This window comes from Myotis myotis, unplaced genomic scaffold (genome assembly GCF_014108235.1).
Source record: "Myotis myotis isolate mMyoMyo1 unplaced genomic scaffold, mMyoMyo1.p scaffold_m19_p_9, whole genome shotgun sequence".
NCBI classification, from domain to species: Eukaryota; Metazoa; Chordata; class Mammalia; order Chiroptera; family Vespertilionidae; genus Myotis; species Myotis myotis.
This window is the reverse complement of record NW_023416401.1, coordinates 92,605,737-92,624,556: the sequence shown is the minus strand read 5'-3', so window position 1 is coordinate 92,624,556 and position 18,820 is coordinate 92,605,737. Positions and strand designations below refer to the sequence as shown.

At 64.2% G+C, this 18,820-nt stretch overlaps 2 protein-coding genes across 6 annotated transcripts; one reads left to right on the top strand and one right to left on the bottom strand.

Moving 5' to 3' along the window:
* Positions 1-193: 193 nt before the first annotated feature.
* TCEA2 (transcription elongation factor A2) lies at positions 194-16,740 on the bottom strand. Of its 5 annotated transcripts, none has more exons than XM_036322254.1 (10): positions 16,498-16,740; positions 4,523-4,585; positions 4,107-4,212; positions 3,051-3,141; positions 2,121-2,284; positions 1,953-2,009; positions 1,400-1,554; positions 1,175-1,321; positions 572-643; positions 194-377 (listed from the first exon to the last, which is right to left on the bottom strand). In XM_036322254.1, the coding sequence occupies exons 2-10, from the start codon at positions 4,547-4,549 to the stop codon at positions 369-371; spliced, it is 828 nt and encodes a 275-aa protein (XP_036178147.1). In that variant the 5' UTR covers positions 4,550-4,585; positions 16,498-16,740; the 3' UTR covers positions 194-368. The 5 variants fall into 5 exon arrangements, with proteins under 5 accessions (XP_036178147.1, XP_036178143.1, XP_036178144.1 ...); XM_036322250.1 differs by lacking the exon at positions 16,498-16,740 and adding an exon at positions 6,868-7,122; XM_036322251.1 differs by lacking the exon at positions 16,498-16,740 and adding an exon at positions 6,868-7,119 and having other exon boundaries at positions 2,121-2,251.
* Positions 16,741-16,887: 147 nt separating this feature from the next.
* SOX18 (SRY-box transcription factor 18) lies at positions 16,888-18,536 on the top strand. Its single transcript, XM_036323523.1, has 2 exons — positions 16,888-17,308; positions 17,430-18,536. The coding sequence occupies exons 1-2, from the start codon at positions 16,981-16,983 to the stop codon at positions 18,227-18,229; spliced, it is 1,128 nt and encodes a 375-aa protein (XP_036179416.1). The 5' UTR covers positions 16,888-16,980; the 3' UTR covers positions 18,230-18,536.
* Positions 18,537-18,820: the final 284 nt, after the last annotated feature.

The window sequence follows — 18,820 nt, the reverse complement described above, 5'->3', positions numbered from 1 at the left end:
GCCTGGGGAGGAGACCGGGTCCTCTGTGTGCCCGCGGCCCCCTTCACTCGGTCCCTCCAGCACTGCTCCCCCAGGGCCACCCCCATGTTCCCTGACCCCAGGAAGGAGGGTTGTCCCCAGCAGCAGTGGGAAACCCAACTCACAGCCCAAGCTCTGCATAGCCCACCAGAACCAAAAGCCAAGGGCAGCATGGTGGCAAGAAGACACATTTAATTGTTTGGATACAGGTGCGCTGCAGATGGGGGGCGGGTGTCTGCCTTCTGGGGACAGCCAGGAAGGCACAGGCAAGGCTTCAGAGGCTGTGTCCACAGGAGCCGAGGAGGGACGGCCAGCGCTGGCCGCCGTTGCAGGCACATCTGCAGGAGGGCTCAGCAGAACTGCAAGGAATGGCAGACACTCAGCATCGGTGACCCTGAGGGCGGGAGGCAGGAGCGGGCGAGGTCTCCACCACCCTCACCAGAGCTCCCAGGAGGCTGGCTGAGCAGGGCTGCCATCCAGTTCACACTGTGCAGACCCCACACAAGTGGGAGATCCCATCCCAGAGGAAGGGGCCCTGGGTTCACCCACATACCTTCCAGCGGTTCCCACACTCGTTGCAGACAACAAACGTGGTCATCGGCTCATCAGAGCTGCGGGTCTGCACCTGTGGGAGGATGTGGTGAGGACCCCCAGCCCCGCGCAGGTCTTCCCTGGAGTCACAACCTAGGAGGCCACCCATGCTGGGCTCGCAGCCCCGGGGTCCCTGTGGGTGATGTGCCCGGCTGCCCCAGCGACCCAGTCTTCCAGCCACCCTGACACACTCCTCTTCCCAGAGCCCTGCTGCCTCCTGGGGGCCACAGCAGTGTGGCCTCTGCGGGTCTGGGTGTGGTTCCATAGCCACCACCAGGGAGCACAGCCCACCCCCTCCCACCAGTAGCAACAGTCCTCGGGCCCCTCCATGCTGGGCTAGGCCAGGTTCCCCAACTTTAGTGTCCACAGCAAGCAGGACCTACCCCCCAAGATGCTGCTTACTGGGGCCCAAGGGTCCTGGCATGGGGAGAAGGTGACCATCACTCCCTGGCTTGGGTCCCAGCCCTGGCACCATTCACACTATGGGGTCAGGTGTGAGGGTGTGGACCCCACCCACAGGGCCGGCTCTGAGGGCACTTGGGGCCCTGAGGGGGTGGCCGCACACCTGTGTGTAGGTGCAGTTCTTCTTCCTGCACTTGCTGCAGGTGAACAGGTCTGTCTGGGTGCCCCCTGTGCGGGCCATCTGATGCTCTCGGATAGCCTCCTTGGTCATGGCCTTGCGGATCTCCTTCAGCTCATCACTGGCCATCTCCTGGGGGAGGGGGTGCTTAGCTGTGCAGCCAGCTCTGCAGGCAGCGCCCCCCCTCCACCGGGCGGGGCCGGGAAGCACCTCCGACGTCATCACCGCGATCTGCTGGGGCGTGATGGTGCCACACAGCACGTTCCGCCGCAGGTCAGGGTTCTTGGCGTCCTTGAGGTTGGCGATGCGGCTCCGCACGCGGTTCTTATACTTCATGTCCGTGTTCCCCACATCCCGGAAGATGCGTGCGGGCATTTAAGGACCCGCTGTAGGCTGAGGCTGCTGACCCCCACCCACCCCGCTGGGCCAGTGAGGGCCTCCCAGTGGGGGCCGCCAGGGTAGGGGTTGGGCTGGGAAGAGGAGCCCAGCCCTCTGGATCAGTCTGCCCCCAAGTCAAGTGGTGAGCTGAGGGGCTTCTGGGTGACCCACCTGGACCCAGTCCTGGCTCGGTTCCAGCTGCAGGCCAAGGCCCAGGCGGCACCAGCAGGCGGAACCAGCCCGCAGCAGGCTCAGGGATGAGCTGACCGCATCACCCCATAGCCTGGCAAAGGCGCCAGGGCAGTGGCCACCAGGGCAAGCTGGGCCTGGCTGGCCCGCTGACTCCTCTGGAACCCCCAGCCCAAAGCCCCTGCACAAAGGATATATTCCTCGATCTGGGCCGACAGGTGCTCGCAATCTGCACTGATGGCCGTGTGCTCACCTGCAGGAAACAGCTCTCTCCAGCCGCCCCGCTGGCTCCTCACCCCCTCGGCCCGCCCAGCACCAGGTGGCAGCAGTGGGTTGGGGACCAAGCTGTCCGGTGGGCACTCACGGTCCGTCTGCAGGGCGGCCGTCAGCATCTCCCGGCACTTGTTCCGCACGGCGTCGCAGGTGACCGGCGCCGGGGGGAACGTGGTCATCCTCGGGGCTGGCGGCGCCCTGGGCAGCTCCCGCCTCTTGCCACTGGAGAGAGACCGGCCCCTCGCACCACGTGAACTCATGAGACACCAGCCACCAGAAAAGTCAGCTTCATGGCCAGTTTCCCCTAAATCCCTTCAGCTTCCCCCAAAGAGCAGCCAGTGACCCCATGCATCTGCGGTCCAGCCCAGCATGCCCTGGGGTCTGCCCCACTGTCCAGAGGTAGTGAGGCCATCTGGGTAGGGCACCGACAGAGCACTAGGGGGGCAGCATCACACCCAGGGAAGCCCAGACCACGGGGCCACAATACCCAACACCATGTGCCAGATCAAGGAGAGGCAGGTGGGGCTGGGAGTCGCCCAAGGCCAGGTCTGCCCACCAGCATGGCTGCCCTCACAGGGCTGGGAGCCCCAGCCAGGCTGCCTGCCATCCAGGCTGCATCCTCCCACCCTCTCTCACAGTCTCATGCCGGTTTCATGCCGTGACCCCCATGAGGGAGGGAGAGGCCACAGTGAATGATGCAAGTTCAAGGGTGTGCAACCTGAGAACCAGACCAAGGGCCGGCCTGCAGCCCCCTCAGGGTTGCACAGCTCTTTTCAGCTCAGACACAGCCTCGCCCCTCGATGGTGGGGCTGAAGGCAGTGTCTAGAGGAGCTTTGGAAGGAAGGCATCCCCAAGAGGCCAACCAGGTCAGGCCTGGCTGCCTGGGAGAGTCCCTCCAAGAAGCTAGCAGGGCCCATGTTCATGTGTCCTCAGCCTGCCCAGGGCGCAGAAGTCAGCACCTTCATGCCAAGCAGGTGGTCCCTGGCGGCAGGAAGTGTGCACCGCCTTCCAGGTGCACTACCTGGAATCCTTGACCTCCGAGCCCTCCTTTGAGGATGATGTGGGCGGAGGCCCGCCCCTCCTCCGGTCCCTGGCTTTGGCATCTGAAGCATCTGCAAGTGCCCAGAAAGGAGGGGGTGTGGCTGGCTAGGGGAAGGCAGGCCGAAGGGCAGGGCCAGGCCAGGGAGGGGAGCAGATCATCACCAAGGCACAGCCTCAGGTAGCTGGCCAGCCGAAACCCCCCACCCCCCGCCCAACCCTGCCCTCCCCACCCAGGCCCTAGTGCTGAGCCTTCCTGCTACCAACCAACTGGGGCCCTCTCCTGCCCAGACTCAGAAGGGTGGCCCCCACCCCTTTCTCGTACACATCCCCCCTCTAGAGGCTGCCTGTGGGCCTTTCTGGGGTCCCCCTAACTGCCCGTCCTGCTGGAGCAGACTGCCATCCACCCACAGCGACTCCTGTGTACAATCTCCCTGGCATGCGCACACACAGGCACAGTCCCCACAGGTGAAGCACTTGAACTTGGACAAAGGCGAGCCAGGACAGGCCATGACCCAGCTGGACCTTGGGCACCAGTGACCCCCTCCCCTGAGCACATCCCCCACTAGTCTCCTGAGACCCTGGTCTCCCTGGGACCTTCCCGTGGGATGAGGATCCCAGCCGCCACCAGGCCACGCGGGACCAGAAGGAGACCCGGGACACAGGTCTGCACTTTGCAGGCTTGGACAGAGCGCTGAGGCTGGAGGGCCTCAGGGTCCTGAAGCGGGCACCTCTGCGGTCCCCAGGAGGAGGCTGCCCCAACCCCTCTGAGGGGCAATGCCCCCCTTCCTCTCTGCCACCTCCCTCCTCTTCCCTCCTTTTCCTCACCCTTGGCCCCTTCTCCCTCCTCCCCCTCCCTTCGCCCCTGGCTGGGTGGCTCCCTGCCCTCCTGCCCAAGCCCTGCACTCACCCTCCACTCTCCTCTCTCCTGGCTCTACCTAGCAGCCCGACCCTCCCTCCGGCCCTCAGCCCCCACTCCCAGGTGGCTCTGACTCAGGGACAGTGGGGCCCCAGCACAGCCCGTGCTGCTGACGCGCACCCAGGAGCTTCTTCCAGGACTTGATGAGCGACTTGGCCAATGCAATGACCTCCTCATCCGAGCTCTGCTTCCGCAGGGCGTTGACAGACATGCCGACCCGGGTGGACTGCAAGGCAAGCATGTGGGCTGGGGCAGCCGCCAAGCCCCCTCACAGACCCTCGGAGCTCCCCCAGGGCGGGCTGAGGGACGGGACACTTCCCGAGGGCGACTGCCCCACCTGGGACTTGGGAAGCTCAGGGGGAGGGCAGGTGGGCCACCCTGTCCTCCCCCCCCCTCAGAAAACAGAACAAGGCACAGATGGTCTCTTCGGGAAGGGGTTTGTACTGACCAAGGACGGAGGGGGGCGGCCAGGGAGCCCTGTGAGGGCCCAGGAGCTGTCCCCGGAGCTGTCCTGAGCAGGGGCACGAGGGCCCTACCTGGAGCAGGTGCAGCGTGACCGGCATGGCCTTCAGCTCCCGCAGCAGGTCCACGGCCCCGTCCTAGAAAGGGCAGGGGTGCCTTCATGAAGGACTCCGAGTCTCAGCGCACAGGCCCACCTCTGACAACGAGGGGGACAGGGCAGTGACGATTTGGAGATCCACCTGGGCCAGACACCCCGGAGGGCCGGAGTGAGAAGTGGCCATGCACTCACCCAGCAGTACAGGTCGCGTGACTTCTCACCCAGCATCAGCCACTGACCAAACCGGGACGATGGGAAGTGCCTTGGAGGGCCACAGCCAGGTGGGGGGTGCCCGGGGTGCTCACTGTCCTGTGCAGTCCCATGCCCCTTGCCCAGGTGCCTTTTTCTAAAGTGGCCCACTCACGCACTGAGAGGGGCTGACCCGGGGCCCAGGGCGCCTCCACCACACCCACACCCAGGTTCACAGCCCCCACCCCACCCCATCAGTCTCTGCAGGACTCTCAGGCCCTGGCCAGCCACCCCCCTCGCCTGGACTATCAGACCCCTGGGCTTTCTCTGCCTCACCCCCACCCCACACCTGTTTTCTCCAAGCCCTGACACAATAAGGCACAGCTCCTCAGGCTCCTCCAGGGGCCAAGCTGCCGCTCCCATACAGGGTGCCCCAAGGGCTGTGCCCTCCCTCCCTCAGAGCTGTTTAAATGGCACCTTCTCAGTGGCCGCACCCCATCCTTCTCCCTGCTTTTCTTCCCTCCAGAGATGCTTCGATTTTTAATGCAGTGAGGATTTCATGTGTCTCCCCTGACGTAAAGACCCCACCTGTCACCCAAGCTTGTGAGAGCCTCAGATGTCCCAGGTCGTGGGAGGGCTTGGCCCACCCCCACCACCAATCTGGGTGGCATCTCTGCTCAGGCTACAGCCCTGGGTGACCTCCTCCGAGGGGACGATGTCGCCAGAGCCAAGGCACAGTGCCACTCACTGATCACCTTCCCCTGACGGACCTCCGGCTCCAGAATGCCAGCTTTCCAGGGCTCCAGACCAGAGACAACTTGATTCCTGACATCCCAAGCAGGGCCCAACTCCCCCAGGGGCTTCATGGGCACTGGAACCCCCAAGGGCCTCTGCCAGCTCTCACCCCCACTCCACAGCACCCAGCCCCGCCACCTCGGCCCGCAGTGTTCACCGGCCACTGTTCCCTGGGGCGTGGCCTGAGCAGTGCTTCCACCTGCACCCCTCCCCCAGTCCTGCCTGGCCCCACCTACCCTGCTTGAGCGTCGCCACCCATCTCCGTCCCCCGCTGGGGGTGTTTATTACTCGTTTCGTCTCCTTTCTCTGGCCATCTCTGGAAAAGGCTGCAGACTGTTCCCACGCCCCTGCTCGGCTGCCCACGCCTCCCAGGGATTTGCACAAAGAGGAGGGTAGGCGCTCCCGGCAGGGTGAACGAACGAATGGGAGCCAGCCCCTCTCCCAGCGACCGGGTCAACCAGGGATCCACTCAACCCTGCTCAGCCCACAGCCACCCCAAACGGTCAGCGCAAGCCCCGGCGGGGACGGCTGCAGGGTGCGAGCCCAGGAGCTCCGCTGGCTGAGGCCACGGTCCGCCTGGAGCCCAGGAGCTCCGGGCAGCGGAGGGAGTCGCTGTGTGCTGAGCCGCTCCCGGCGGCCAGGACCCTCCGCCCACGGGGCGCTTCCGCGGAGGGCCTGCGGGTGCCCGGGCCTCCGAGCTGTGGGAACCCCATCTGCCAGGCCCCTCCGAGCAGAGGCTCCGGGCGGCAGAACAAGAGGCCCAGGCACCCCCGCCACGCTCGCGGACCAGGAGGGCCCTTTCCTGGGGGTCTCCACTGCCCCCCCGCCCCAGCTGCTGCTGGCTGAGTCCTGGCTAAAGAAGGGAAAGCATTTATTAAGGAAACCTGGCTCTTGTGAGGCGGGGACAGGGAAAGGCCCGCGGCCGGCTCCTGAAAGGTGACCATGAGGGCCCGGCCCCGCAGGGACTGCAGGGGATAAGAGGCCGATCTCGCACCCCGAACTCTTGCAGGCCGGAGTGGGTGCGGGACCGAGGGATGCGGTGAGGTGGCCCGGAGGGGCGGGGCCGAGGAAGGTCGTCGCGGGCCGCCCGCGGGGTCTGGAGTTGGGACGGGAGGGGGCGGGTCCCAGGCCGCAGTTGGGGTCTGAGTGCCGAGCGGTGGCTGCCGGACCAGGTCCAGGCCTGATGGCGGCCTAACCGTGGGTGCGGGGGTGATGGGCAGGGCTGGCCCGGGGCAGGGCTCTCGTCCTGCCCCTCGGGTAATCTCCCCGGCCCTGACGGGGGCTCGGCGGGCTCGGCGGGGCGGGGGTCCCGGGGTCCTGGCGGCCCGCGCCCCTCACCGCGCTCTTCTTGGTCACCATCTTGTCCAGTCTCCGGGCGATGCGCGCAATCTCCTCCTCCTTGCCCATCATTGCCTCAGGGGCAGCGCCCCCAGCGCCCGCCGCGCCAGCCTCAGCCTCCCGGCCCAGACGCCAACCCCCGGCCGTCACCGCCTCCCCAGGCCGTCACCGCCTCCCGCACCCGCCGCCGCCAACGCAACCTTGCCGCGGGAGGGAGACCCTCAGTTCAAACCCTTGGCCCCCGCGCCCGCCGCGCTGCAAACTGGGACATGTAGTTCCCACTCCCGCCCGCCTCGCGCCGCGCTCTCCCCGCTCTGGACCACAACTCCCAGGAGCCACGCGGGTGCGCACCGCTTCTTGGGAATTGTAGTCCTGACGCAGGCCGTCGCCGCAGACCTACGGAGCAGAAGGACTCGCAGTCCCATAAGCCCCCGCACGGTCCGGTTAGCCGGGGGAGGGCGCTGCGGTGGCGCGTGGGGCTAGGACGTGAGTACCAGCTGCAGCTTGGACCCCGAGATGTATCCCAGCCCCGCAATCCTCCTCCCTGGATTGGCCGGGAGATCCACTGCGCGGGAGACTCTAAGGCAAAGGCACCTTAGAGCCCTTCCCCTTTCTCCACCCACTTTGAGCCCTCCTCTTCCACTACCCGCTGTCGCAGGGCAGCCGCATTCTGACTCTGGTGTCCAAGAGCCAAGTCCTGCAGAAGATGCCCTGAGCGCTCTGCTCCGGATTTGGGCATCTAAAGCCTCGTGCAGAGCGCCGCCTGGAGGCCCGAGGGAGCAGTAACAGGTTCCGGGGTCTGGGAGAGGCATGGGCTGGGGTTAGCAAGGCACCAAGGGACTTGGAGAGGCTGCGCGGCCAGGGACTCTGTCTCCACAGTCATCTACCGGATGCGAATCACTGGCTGCCACTTCAAATAAGTCATTGACCACTTTGGACCTCAGTCTTCCCATCTGTGAAATAGGATGTTGATAGTATCTACCTTATTGGGCTGCAGTCAGGATGCTATGAGCTGATTCGCATCATGCACTGAGAACAGGGCACAGGGGAGAGAGCATGAGCAATTAGGCTGTCTGCTGGAGCTCCGGGAGAAGAAACAGGATGCACTGAGTTGAAGGGATGACCTGGCCGGGGAAGGCTGGGGAGGAAGGGAGGAAGTGTCAGCATCTCCACCAGATGTCTACCACCTCCTCAGTGATGCAGATGCTGGGTGATTTTCTGTAGGGGGCACAATTCTGGGGGAGGGTAGAGGCCAGGGGACTGAGGTCTATAGTATTGTGGGCCCCACAGTCACTAAAATTCAAGTCAAATAACTGTGAGGCCAGATGGAAGATGGAATGTCCAGATGACCCCAGCTGACCATGACTTAGATATAACTGAGCTTCCCAGCAGCCAAAATGAAAAGGAAAACATAGGCTATGAGATTCTTAGTAATTAGTATAAGAAAAAAACATGGAATTCCTCATAGGGAGCAAAGGTTTTCCAGTGTAACAGGAGAACACAGCACCTCCAATTTACAAACTGGCTCTGATTCTGCCCCTCACATGAGCCTGGGCCATAGCTCTTAGCCCAGCCCAACCATGTAAGCCCTTGAGGCCAAAATCTCCTGGTAAGAGAGTGTGTGTAGCCTTTGAGGGTCCAGCAATACCAGTGACACTAGGGAGATTGGAGCCACACACCCTTCAACCTCTCTCTCAACAGATGACAACTGGCCAAAACAAGGAGCTGGCCAGGGTCCTATAAAACAGAAACCAGCAGTAACTCAGGAGAACCCAGCCCCAGAGATCAGGCTGCAAGGACTGCAAAGCTGGCTCCCCATCTCCCACAGGGATGTGTCCATGAGACTGCCCAGCCAGGCCACCCAAAAGGCAGAGTTAAGTGGATGGAGGACTGCTCAAAGGTAACTCCCCTTTGTGCTGGCACCATTTCTAAGCACCATGACTGGGGATCCAACAAAGACTGGAGCACAGGGGAGAGAAGTAAACCCACATGGTCAGTGTAGAGCAGCTCTCAGTCTCTGCCCTCTGCAACAGGAAGATGTGTATCCTAGAGACCTCAAAACAGCTGCAGGGCCCTAAGAGTAGAGTCAAAAGGAGAAGATGAGCCCAGCCTGCGTGGCTCAGTGGTTGAGTGTCAACCTATGAACCAGGAGATCACGGTTTAATTCCCAGTCAGGGCATATGCCCAGGTTTCGGGTTCAATCCCCAGTGGGGGTGTGCAGGAGGCAGCCAATCGATGATTCTCTCTCATCACTGATGTTTCTATCTCTCTCTCCCTCTCCCTTCCTCTCTGAAATCAATAAAAACATTTTTAATTTTTTTAAAGGGAGAGGATGAGCACAGGCCTCTCCGAAGTCTCTCCTGGGATATCAAGAAGGGTGTGTGCCCGACGCCCAACTCTGGCCCAGGCCTCAATAGGGCAGAGTCTGGGCTGTCAACCCAGCCCTGGAGTAGGTCGCTAACAAGGAGCCAGCCTCGAGGCCAGTCCCCATCTACTCTCTCCATGGGACGGGTCAGCACATAGTACTGGGGAGAGAGCAGACATGCAGACACTCGGGAGAGCCAGCCTGAGGGCTTACCCTCACCTTCCTGGGTAGGCGGCCCTGGACAGGGACGATCCCCAACATCCTGTTCGTAAGGGATGCTGCTAAGTGTTTAGCTGGACTGAAGACGCGCTAGTGCAGCCCTGTGAGCATCCGCTCGTGCACGAACGTAAGGACACGGAGGAGAGGAGGCGCTACTCCCTTGCCCAGCCAGAGTGGGAGCCCAAACTGCCTGCCCGCGGTCCTCTGCCTCTGTGAGAAGCTGGGTGGTCTCCACCTCAGGGGCTTTGGGGGCCACAGAGACAGCTGGTAGAAGCAGCATGTCTCAATGCATCAGAGACCCACTGACACTACAGACCCAGGAGAGCAAGGCGCTGTGGCCCCTCGAGGGCGATGGCCAAGAGGTGGGGCCCCTGCAGGAGGAGTGCCCAGCAGAGGGTTCAGCCTGTGGGGCTGAAGCTGGGCGTCCAGGGAGTCTGGCCCAAGGAAATGGACAGAACAAGTAGGGGGCAGATGGCTTCCAAGCCGGGGACCTGGGGACTACAGACCTTCCCCCGTGATGGGAGCCCTGAACTCCAACACAGTGCAGGTGGCTCCTACATGGGAGCCACCACCGCAGGGGGAGGGGTGTGGCCCTATGCAAAGTGAGCCAGAGTCCAGGGTCCAGGTGGGGTGACCCTGCTAAGGCCCATGTGGCCCAGCATGAGCAGTGGCCTCTAGGTGGCGGGAGTGAGCCATGGACCTGCCTATCGGCTAGGCATTCACCCTCCCCTAGGGAGGTCCAGTCCGTGTGGCCACCACCCCGAGGCAGCCCGAGTGAGACTGTGGCTAGTCCTGGAGAGAGGCCTTCCCCTGTGGAGGCTGTAGGTGGGTCCCACCCTCGCCAGGGCTCACACTGAAGTAGCAGTGGCCAACCCCCAAGCCCCCAATTCCCACCTGGGAGGTCCCTGTCCTGGGCCCCTATGAGTTCATGACTCCCAGAACCGTGCTCACCCCTGACCCCTGATGGGCCTTACCCGACCTTGGGAATTTCCTTCTCCAAGGAGCTTCCCCAACATGCGCCCAGAGGGTGACATCAGACGTGGGACTCGCCTTCCAGGGGGTTCGTGAACCTGGCCACAGCCTCAGCAGGGTGCCCCCCAGAGCTGGGTCCTTCCACCGCCCCCCGCCCCTCCCACCTTATTCCAGGCTGGGTTTGGAGCCATGAAAATGTGGATGTGTGGGGAATGGGGAGCTCCTTAGTAGAGGTCAAAGGTGAAGAGGAATAAGGGGTGGGAGACAGCACACTTACCTCCCAGACCCCTACCCCATCCTATTCCAGAAAGCCCTCCCGGACACTCTGTTGCCCCACCACTAGGGGGCCTCTCTCAGTGCCCTCAGTGTGCTAAGGGGCGCTGCGCACACCACCCCCCTGGGGCTGCCCTCCCCTCAGGGTTGTATCCCCTCCAGGGTTCCACACCCCACCCCTTTACTGAGAGATGCGGGTGACCTCAGGAGCACTCTAGGAGCCCCGCTCTGTCCTGGGTGCTCGGAGGGGGGCCAGACACAGCCCTGCCAGGAGTCTGGGGACACCCCAACAACACGCCAGGGTCTCCACACAGGCCCCGACACACCTTTAGCCCAGAGGCCTGCTCCTCCCGTCCTCAGTCCACAGAAACATCGGAAGCTCAGGCCGGTTATTTTTCTATTTGTGTCCCCTGCCCCTGCCCGCCCAAAGCCGGCCATGACCCCAGCGGGTTGTATCCGCACTTCCCTTCTGGCGGGGCAGAGGCCTTGGTGGGAAGGCCTGTGCTGCTAAGCTCACACACCCCTCGAGTCCCCATTCCCATGGCCGCAGGCAGGCAGGGGGGTCTTGCAGCCTCGGGGCACTCCCATCCCTGCCACCTGCCGGCAGCTCTCCTGGCCAGCACCCAGCACCTATGACCCTCTTCCCCAGACCCTCTGGCCCACCATGCAACAACAGGTCTCCCGCACAGGGACTCCGTGGGACTAAGACCCAGCCTACTCCTCTGAGGGCAGGGACCGGGGATGTCGATCCTGTGAACCAGTGCATGTCTTGGCTCTGCACTGCAGCCCTCCCTCTGGGCCTCAGTCTCCCAGTCTGCAGAATGGGATGAGGCACCTGCCCAGAGCAGGGTCTCTTGGAGTCTCCAGCCAGTCCTTCAACCAATCACCTTGGGCCAGGTTCAGCTTCCCAACCCCCTCTCCCCCACACCCTCACACTCCCCCACCCCCTAGCCTACGCCCACCCCAACGCCCCCTGCCCAGGCAGCACTTGTCCGGAGGCCGGCACCCCCTAGAGCAGCGGTTCTCAACCTGTGGGTCACAACCCTTTTGGGGGTTGAACAACCCTTTCACAGGGGTCGCCTAAGACCATAGGAAAACACATATATAATTACACATTGTTTTTGTGATTAATCACTATGCTTTAATTATGTTCAATTTGTAACAATGAAAATACATCCTGCATATCAGATATTTACATGACGATTCCTAACAGTAGCAAAATTACAGTTATGAAGTAGCAACAAAAAAAATTTTATGGTTGGGGGTCACAAATGAGGAACTGTATTAAAGGGTCGCGGCATTAGGAAGGTTGAGAACCACTGTTCTAGAGGCTGGTGGCTGCTCCAGGCTGCTCTAACAATGCTTCCCCACACAATTCCCAGAAACGCCGCCTCCCTGCCCGCCAGCCGGGCGGCCACTCCACCTCCCCTCCCCTCCCCAGGGGCCCCAGGCAGCAGCCAGTCAGGCAATGGGTGAAAGGAGGAGGCCGGTCAGCAAACCCAGGCATACCAGCCCCGCCCTTCTGGAGAGAAATAGAGGGGCTTCATGAGGGGGATTGGGGCACGAGGAGACAGGCCTTGGGAGGTGGCCTTAGCCAGGCACTGGTGCGGGCCCAGACCCCCTGCCTTTGTCACCTGGCCCTGCAAAGGCCCGTCTCCACACAGCACTGTGCTAAGGCTGTGGATACTGTCAGGGGACAGCCTCTGCTGCTCAAAGCCCCCCTGCCCCACACGGCCCCTCCTGCTCTCCCACAGGCCTGCACACTCCCTACCCCGGGCATTTGCACATGTTGGTCCCTCTGTGTAAACACTCTCCCCAGCGAGCACTCAGGACTTTCATGTTTCCTTCAAGAGCCAGCTCAAGAGTCACCTCACGAAAGTCTGTGGCACCCCTGACACAGCCCCTCTCCTCTGTGCGCGGCACTGTCCCTGGAGCCGGCACAGCCTGGCCCCCTATTCTGACTTGTCTGTAGCCTCGCTGATTGTCTCTCGCCCAGGGCTGGAGCTCCCCAATGGCAGAGACTTGGGTCTGACTTGTTTGCTGCCAAAGCTCCACTTCCTAGAACAGGGCCTGGTGCAGAGCAGAGCTCAGTACAAACAAGTCAATGGTAGAGGAGGATTCCTGTCCCTGAGCAAGAAGGGAGGGGGGTCCCTAAGAACACGGACCCCCAGCCTATCTGACAGCCCACCTGGTGGTGCCATCAAAGCCGCTTGTCACCACAGCTGCAGGGCCTAGGGGCTGGTGACCACCTTGGGGCTTGGTTCTTCTTTCCCTGCTTCCCGGGAGCTGAGGACTGTAGCCAGGACCTGCAGGTGAGTGTGGGGCCAGGCCCGCCAGGGGGCCACTGCACTCCTGGGGCCGGGATACCCATGTGTGCCAACACACAGCCCCCGCGCAGGGCTCACAGAGAGCCCCACCAAGAGCCACGAAGGGGGGAACAGGGCACAACTTCTGCAGAACAGGCACCTCAGAGCCAGACCCGGGGCACTGAGATATGAATAAAGAAGCCATACCAGCAGCTGCTCATGCCCAAACTGGGTGGCACAGGGTGGAGCCAGGGGCAAGAACGCCGGACGATGGCACAGACAGTGCCTGGCGCCTGCTCGGCCAGGGCCTCCGGCTCCCTCGCGCAGCTGCAGCCTTCCTTCCTGAGCTGGTGTTTCCTGGCTCCTCCCTGCTGTTGCCAAGGAAACCTAGAGCAGCCCATCCCCAGCCTCATTCCCACGGAGCCCTGCTGAGCAGAGAGGGGGCCACACAGCATGCAGCAACACCCCAGGACACACAGCCACACACGGCCCCCCAAAGGCTCACATAGCTCAACACCCCAACTCTCATTCAGTGCAACACCCACTGACACTGGAACACTCACAAAAGCCACTCCCACCACATGTGACCTCACCCAACCGTCCACAACTTGTCTGCCACCCTACAGCCTGCTATCACTCAAGGCCTCCCCACACGCCCCAGGCCCTGGGCCCCCACCCGCCCAGTCCTGCTGGCCCAGCAGCACTCAGGCCAGGTCCGACACCCTGCACAACAGTCCCCTCTGCCCACACACTGAGGCACCCCCATGACAGCAGCACCCTCTGCCCGCTCACAGGCTCAGCCCTCAGCCACCCACGCCCCCGAGCACTCGGACAGCAGTCCCACAGCTGGAGCCCTGCCCGCTGCAGCCACGCCACTGGCCGTCACACACTGACCCAAACCCAACCACTAGAGCTGCCGCCTTCACCATGTCCCCCCACCCCTTTCCAGGAGAGGCCCACAGCACTGGGAGACCAGCACCCCAGGAATGAGCATGAGGACCTGGGCCAGGCCTGCAGCCGGGTCTCAGGACACGAGGCAGGATCTGAACTGGGGAGCCTGTTTTCAAACTTGAGGTCTCAGGAGACCAGAGAGTCCGCTCCACCCAGACCTGTATCCAATGGGGACCCACCTCCACCCTCCAGAACAGGAGGGTCCAGCCCCACAGGACTCTGTAATTGGTCCCAGGCTTGCTGCTCCCGCGGCAGGGTTGGGCCGGCGGGGGGGGAGGGGGGGCGGGGGGGGGGGAGTAGGGCGGGGGGAGCCTGTGAGGTCTGTGCCCCGGGCAGTGCCTGGGAGGTCTGCCACCCCCAGAGCCCATCCAGCCCCCACCAAGAACCACTGAGGGGGATTACCCAGCATCCTTTGCAGGCTTCACCCAGAGGATGGGGGGTCCAGTCCAGGCTGAGGGAGGGAGTGAGCAGAGGGCAGCAGAGCAGTGTCTACACGACACCCAGGCCAGCTGCACACTTTAGAGGAAGCTTGCCCTCCACTGCACCTTTTGTCTGGGGAGTTAGGGGCTACAGACAGGGCCCCCCAAGGGTGGGCAGCAGCCAACCTGAGCCCCAGGCCAGCCTGGAAGCATAGGAATGCCCTCAAACTCATTAATCATCCACACTTTGAACAGAGCTGGGACCACAGCTTGGTGGCCAGAGAAGTCTTGGGGACACCCCCTTGGTGGGTGTGAGGGCAGGACTGCACTTGAGCAGGACCCCCATTCTAGGTCCTGTTCAACCTCCAACACTAGAACCTACCTCACCCCCAAACCCAGGCTGACAGTCACAGGCAGACCACACACAGATGCAGACACCCACATCTGAGGTGTCATGTCTCCCCCCCCCCCAAGCCACACACACAGCCAGCCACACCCACACCAGCCCTGCAGAGCCCTGGGGAGTCCTCACCCCCATTGTTCTCCCGTCTGGACAGTGGGCCTGAGGGGCCGGCTGTCCACATCCTTGCCAGGTAGCTCGAAGGGGAGGGTAGCCAGACCCCTGAAGAGATAGGGGGCACCCGGAGCTCTCACCTTGCCCCGCCCAGTCCCACACACAGGACATCAGAGCCAGACACATGAGGTGAACAGTTGGACCAAGAGTGAGAGGGTCATGGCTGTGGCAGCAGGCGGGGGACAGGGGGAGGCAATGCTGGGCTGCCTCAGAGCAGCTGGACAATCCAGGCTGTCAGGACAGCAGGGGCCAGGCAGGGCCCCTTCAGGAACTAAACTTCTTTCACAATGGGGTGGGTGAGGTGGGGTCACTGCAGTGGGGGCCCCGGAGGCCTCCTTCCTGAGCCCCAGTGACCACTGTCCCAGAACAGCTGCTGCCAGGCTGAGCCAGGCCCTGGCGACCCAGACCACACCCAGAGCTTCTGCCAGGTGCTGATCCCTTGGACCCACCCTTCCACCTGGAGTCTCCCCCACACCTGCCCACAGGGTTCACCCCCTCACTGGTCAGAGGGGAACCAGCCCACTGGAAGGGGCCTGCGCACCCGTCCACCCAGGGCCCTCCGTTCTGGCCTGCCTCCCAGAGAACCCAGTTCCTTGTGCCTTGGCTGCCCAGAACATCAGCTGGGCTCAGGGTCCTGGAACTAGGGCTGGGCCTGGGAGACCCGAAAGCCAGCCTGGAACCCCCAGCCCTTCACTCCTCCGGCTGTTGGATAAGACCCTACAGGGCCAAATCACCTGAGGGCCCTCAGAGGACCCCGGTGGGGTCCTGGCCTTCCCCGGACAGCAGGAACCTGGGGGCAGCTGTAGGCCCCCCGTGGGATCTACCTGTCAGAGTTGCAGACTGTGTATATGCATTGGGCCACCAAGGACAGAGCACCAGTGCCTCTGGGTCCCTGCCACCTGTGGCCACACCAAGAAGCGCCCACACCTGGGCAGGGCTCCTGGCAGGTCTGGGGGCTGTGGAGCTCCCGGGCTGGGGGACGTGTAGGAGGAGAACTCAGGGGGAGCCCGTGGCTGCCTAGGGCCCTTGCTCCACCCGCAACAGACACCCCTCAGCAGGCCCAGCAGGACCGAGTAGGAAGACCTCCCGCTGAGCCCTGGCCCCTCCTGCTAGGTGCTGGGGGTGGGGGGCCAGAAGCTCCTCTGGAAACCCTCCCAGGGCTGAGGGCTGGTAGGAGGGGCTCCCCCTCCCTCCCCACCGACCCAACCCTAGGTCCAGCCTCACTCTCCTCTGCTGCCCTGGTGGCCTGGGGTGGGCAGGTACCCAGCTGTGCCTGTCCCAGACCCCACCCCGCACCCAGCAGGCCCCGGGGAGGTGGAATGAGGCCTGGGGCTCCTCTGCCCGCCCGGCCCTTTGCCCAGGTGTGTCCTGTTCTGAGTGGGTTTGGGAGGGGAGGGGGGACGTAAAGACCATCTTCCCCGTTAGCCCCACGGACAGGACTGAAAGGTCACGTGTGTGGAGGGTCGGGGACATTACACCCCTGGTTACCAAGAGCAGCCCCCCCCCCCCACACACACACAGGGGAGGGCGCTTTCCCAAAGCTCTTCTTACCTTCGAGCTAGACTCACGGAAGGACTAACATGGTGCTAAAATATGGCCCCTTCCTCCCGCGGTCATCTCAGGAGGGAGGCACCACCTCCCCCAGTTACCACCCGCGGGTCTGACTCCGTGGGGGGGGCGGCAGCTCATCTCTGAACGTCTGCCCGCCCTGACGGCGCCCCTCCAGCTTCAGCCCACATCAGTGCCCTTTCGCATTCGGGGGTCTCTCCTTCAGAGGGTGCGGGGGGCACGACGCGGAGGAGGCCGGGCGGAATGTGCCTGGAGGAGAAAGGAGCCCCCGGGAGGGGCGGCCTCGTCCCGCCCCGGCCCGCCCGCCCCACCGCCCATTGGCCCCGGGCTGCTATATCTGGACGCCCACCCGGCGCGAGGCCACCGCCGTCCCCGCCGCCGTCCACCCGCCCGTCCCGGCCCCGAAGTGACCGCCGCCCGCCCTCCGCGCTCGCGCTTCCTTCGCCCAGGCCGCGCCCAGCTGGAATGCAGAGATCGCCGCCCGGCTACGGCGCACAGCACGACCCGCCCGCCCGCCGCGCCTGTGCATGGGCCCCGCGACCCGGGGCCGCCGCTGAGCCGCGCGGCCCCTCCGCCGCCCCTGCCGCGCCCGCCTCGCCGCCCAGCCCGCCGCGCAGCCCCGATCCTGGGAGCTATGGCCTCAGCCCGGCCGGCCGCGGTGAGCGCGTGGCGGCCGACGAGTCGCGCATTCGACGGCCCATGAACGCCTTCATGGTGTGGGCGAAGGACGAGCGCAAGCGGCTGGCGCAGCAGAACCCGGACCTGCACAACGCGGTGCTCAGCAAGATGCTGGGTGAGTGGCGGGCGGGCGGGGCGGGAGCGGGGGCGCCTCTCCCCGGGCGGGCCGGGGCGGCGGGCGCGTGGGGCCCGGAGCGACCCGCGCGACGGCAGCCGCTGACCCGCCGCGCCCGCAGGCAAAGCGTGGAAGGAGCTGAGCCTGGCGGAGAAGCGGCCCTTCGTGGAGGAGGCGGAGCGGCTGCGCGTGCAGCACCTGCGCGACCACCCCAACTACAAGTACCGGCCGCGCCGCAAGAAGCAGGCGCGCAAGGCGCGGCGCCTGGAGCCCGGCCTCCTGCTGCCGGGCCTGGCGCCCCCGGCCCCGCCGCCCGAGCCCTTCCCCGCGGCGCCGGGCCCCGCCCGTGCCTTCCGCGAGCTGCCCCCGCTGGGAGCCGAGTTCGACGGCCTGGGGCTGCCCACGCCCGAGCGCTCGCCGCTGGACGGCCTGGAGCCCGGCGAGGCCGCCTTCTTTCCGCCGCCCGCGGCGCCCGAGGACTGCGTGCTGCGGGCTTTCCGCGCGCCCTACGCGCCCGCCGAGTTGTCCCGGGACCCTGGCGGCTGCTACGGGGCGCCCCCGCCGGAGGCGCTCAGGACCGCGCCCGCCCCCGCGGCGCCGCTCCCCGGCCTCTACTACGGCGCCCTGGGCGCCCCCGGCCCGCACCCCGGCCCGCTCTCGCCGCCGCCTGAGGCCCCGCCGCTGGAGAGCGCCGAGCCGCTGGGGCCCGCCGCCGACCTGTGGGCCGACGTGGACCTCACCGAGTTCGACCAGTACCTCAACTGCGGCCGGACTCGCCACGACGCCGCCGGGCTGCCCTACCACCTGGCGCTGGCCAAGCTGGGCCCGCGCGCCATGTCCTGCCCGGAGGAGAGCAGCCTGATCGCCGCGCTGTCCGACGCCAGCAGCGCCGTGTACTACAGCGCGTGCATCTCGGGCTAGGCCGGTGCCGCCGGGCCGCCTCGCGCCCTCCCGCAGGGTGTGCTGCCGCCGCCGGCGGGGACCGCAAAGCTCGAGCCTGGCCACGGCCCGCGGGCCCTGCAAGGGTGGGTCCCACTTGTACAGGCTTTCCCAGGACGCGCCGGGCCGAGAACCTGTGGGCTGGCCCTGCCAGGGTTAAGTTTTCAAGCGCCTAATCCTTCTCCTGCAGTGTTTTCTAGAATCAGGCTGTATTTTCTACCTTGCCTTTTTTATATACATAATACATTATATTTAAATTTTAATTAAACTTTTAAACCTTTTCTTCCAAGGGGTTTCAGTGATCAAAGCATCAATGTAGCCAGGGCTTTTTAAGCAGGAGTGACAATGTTTGCTGTAAAGGAGGAGCCTGGGGCTGGTCCCCCTGGGCCGGGTGAGGCCACAGTGAAGTGCCTCATCCTTGCCCTGAGCACCACCTTGTCCGTGGTGGTCGGGGAGGATGGGCCCTGGACATGCACTTCCCTCCAAATCTCCCTCCACAGCCTGACCCCCAGCTTGGACCCCACAGCACCCACTTCCCCATCCTTCCCAGAAGGACACTCCCCAGAGAGTGGG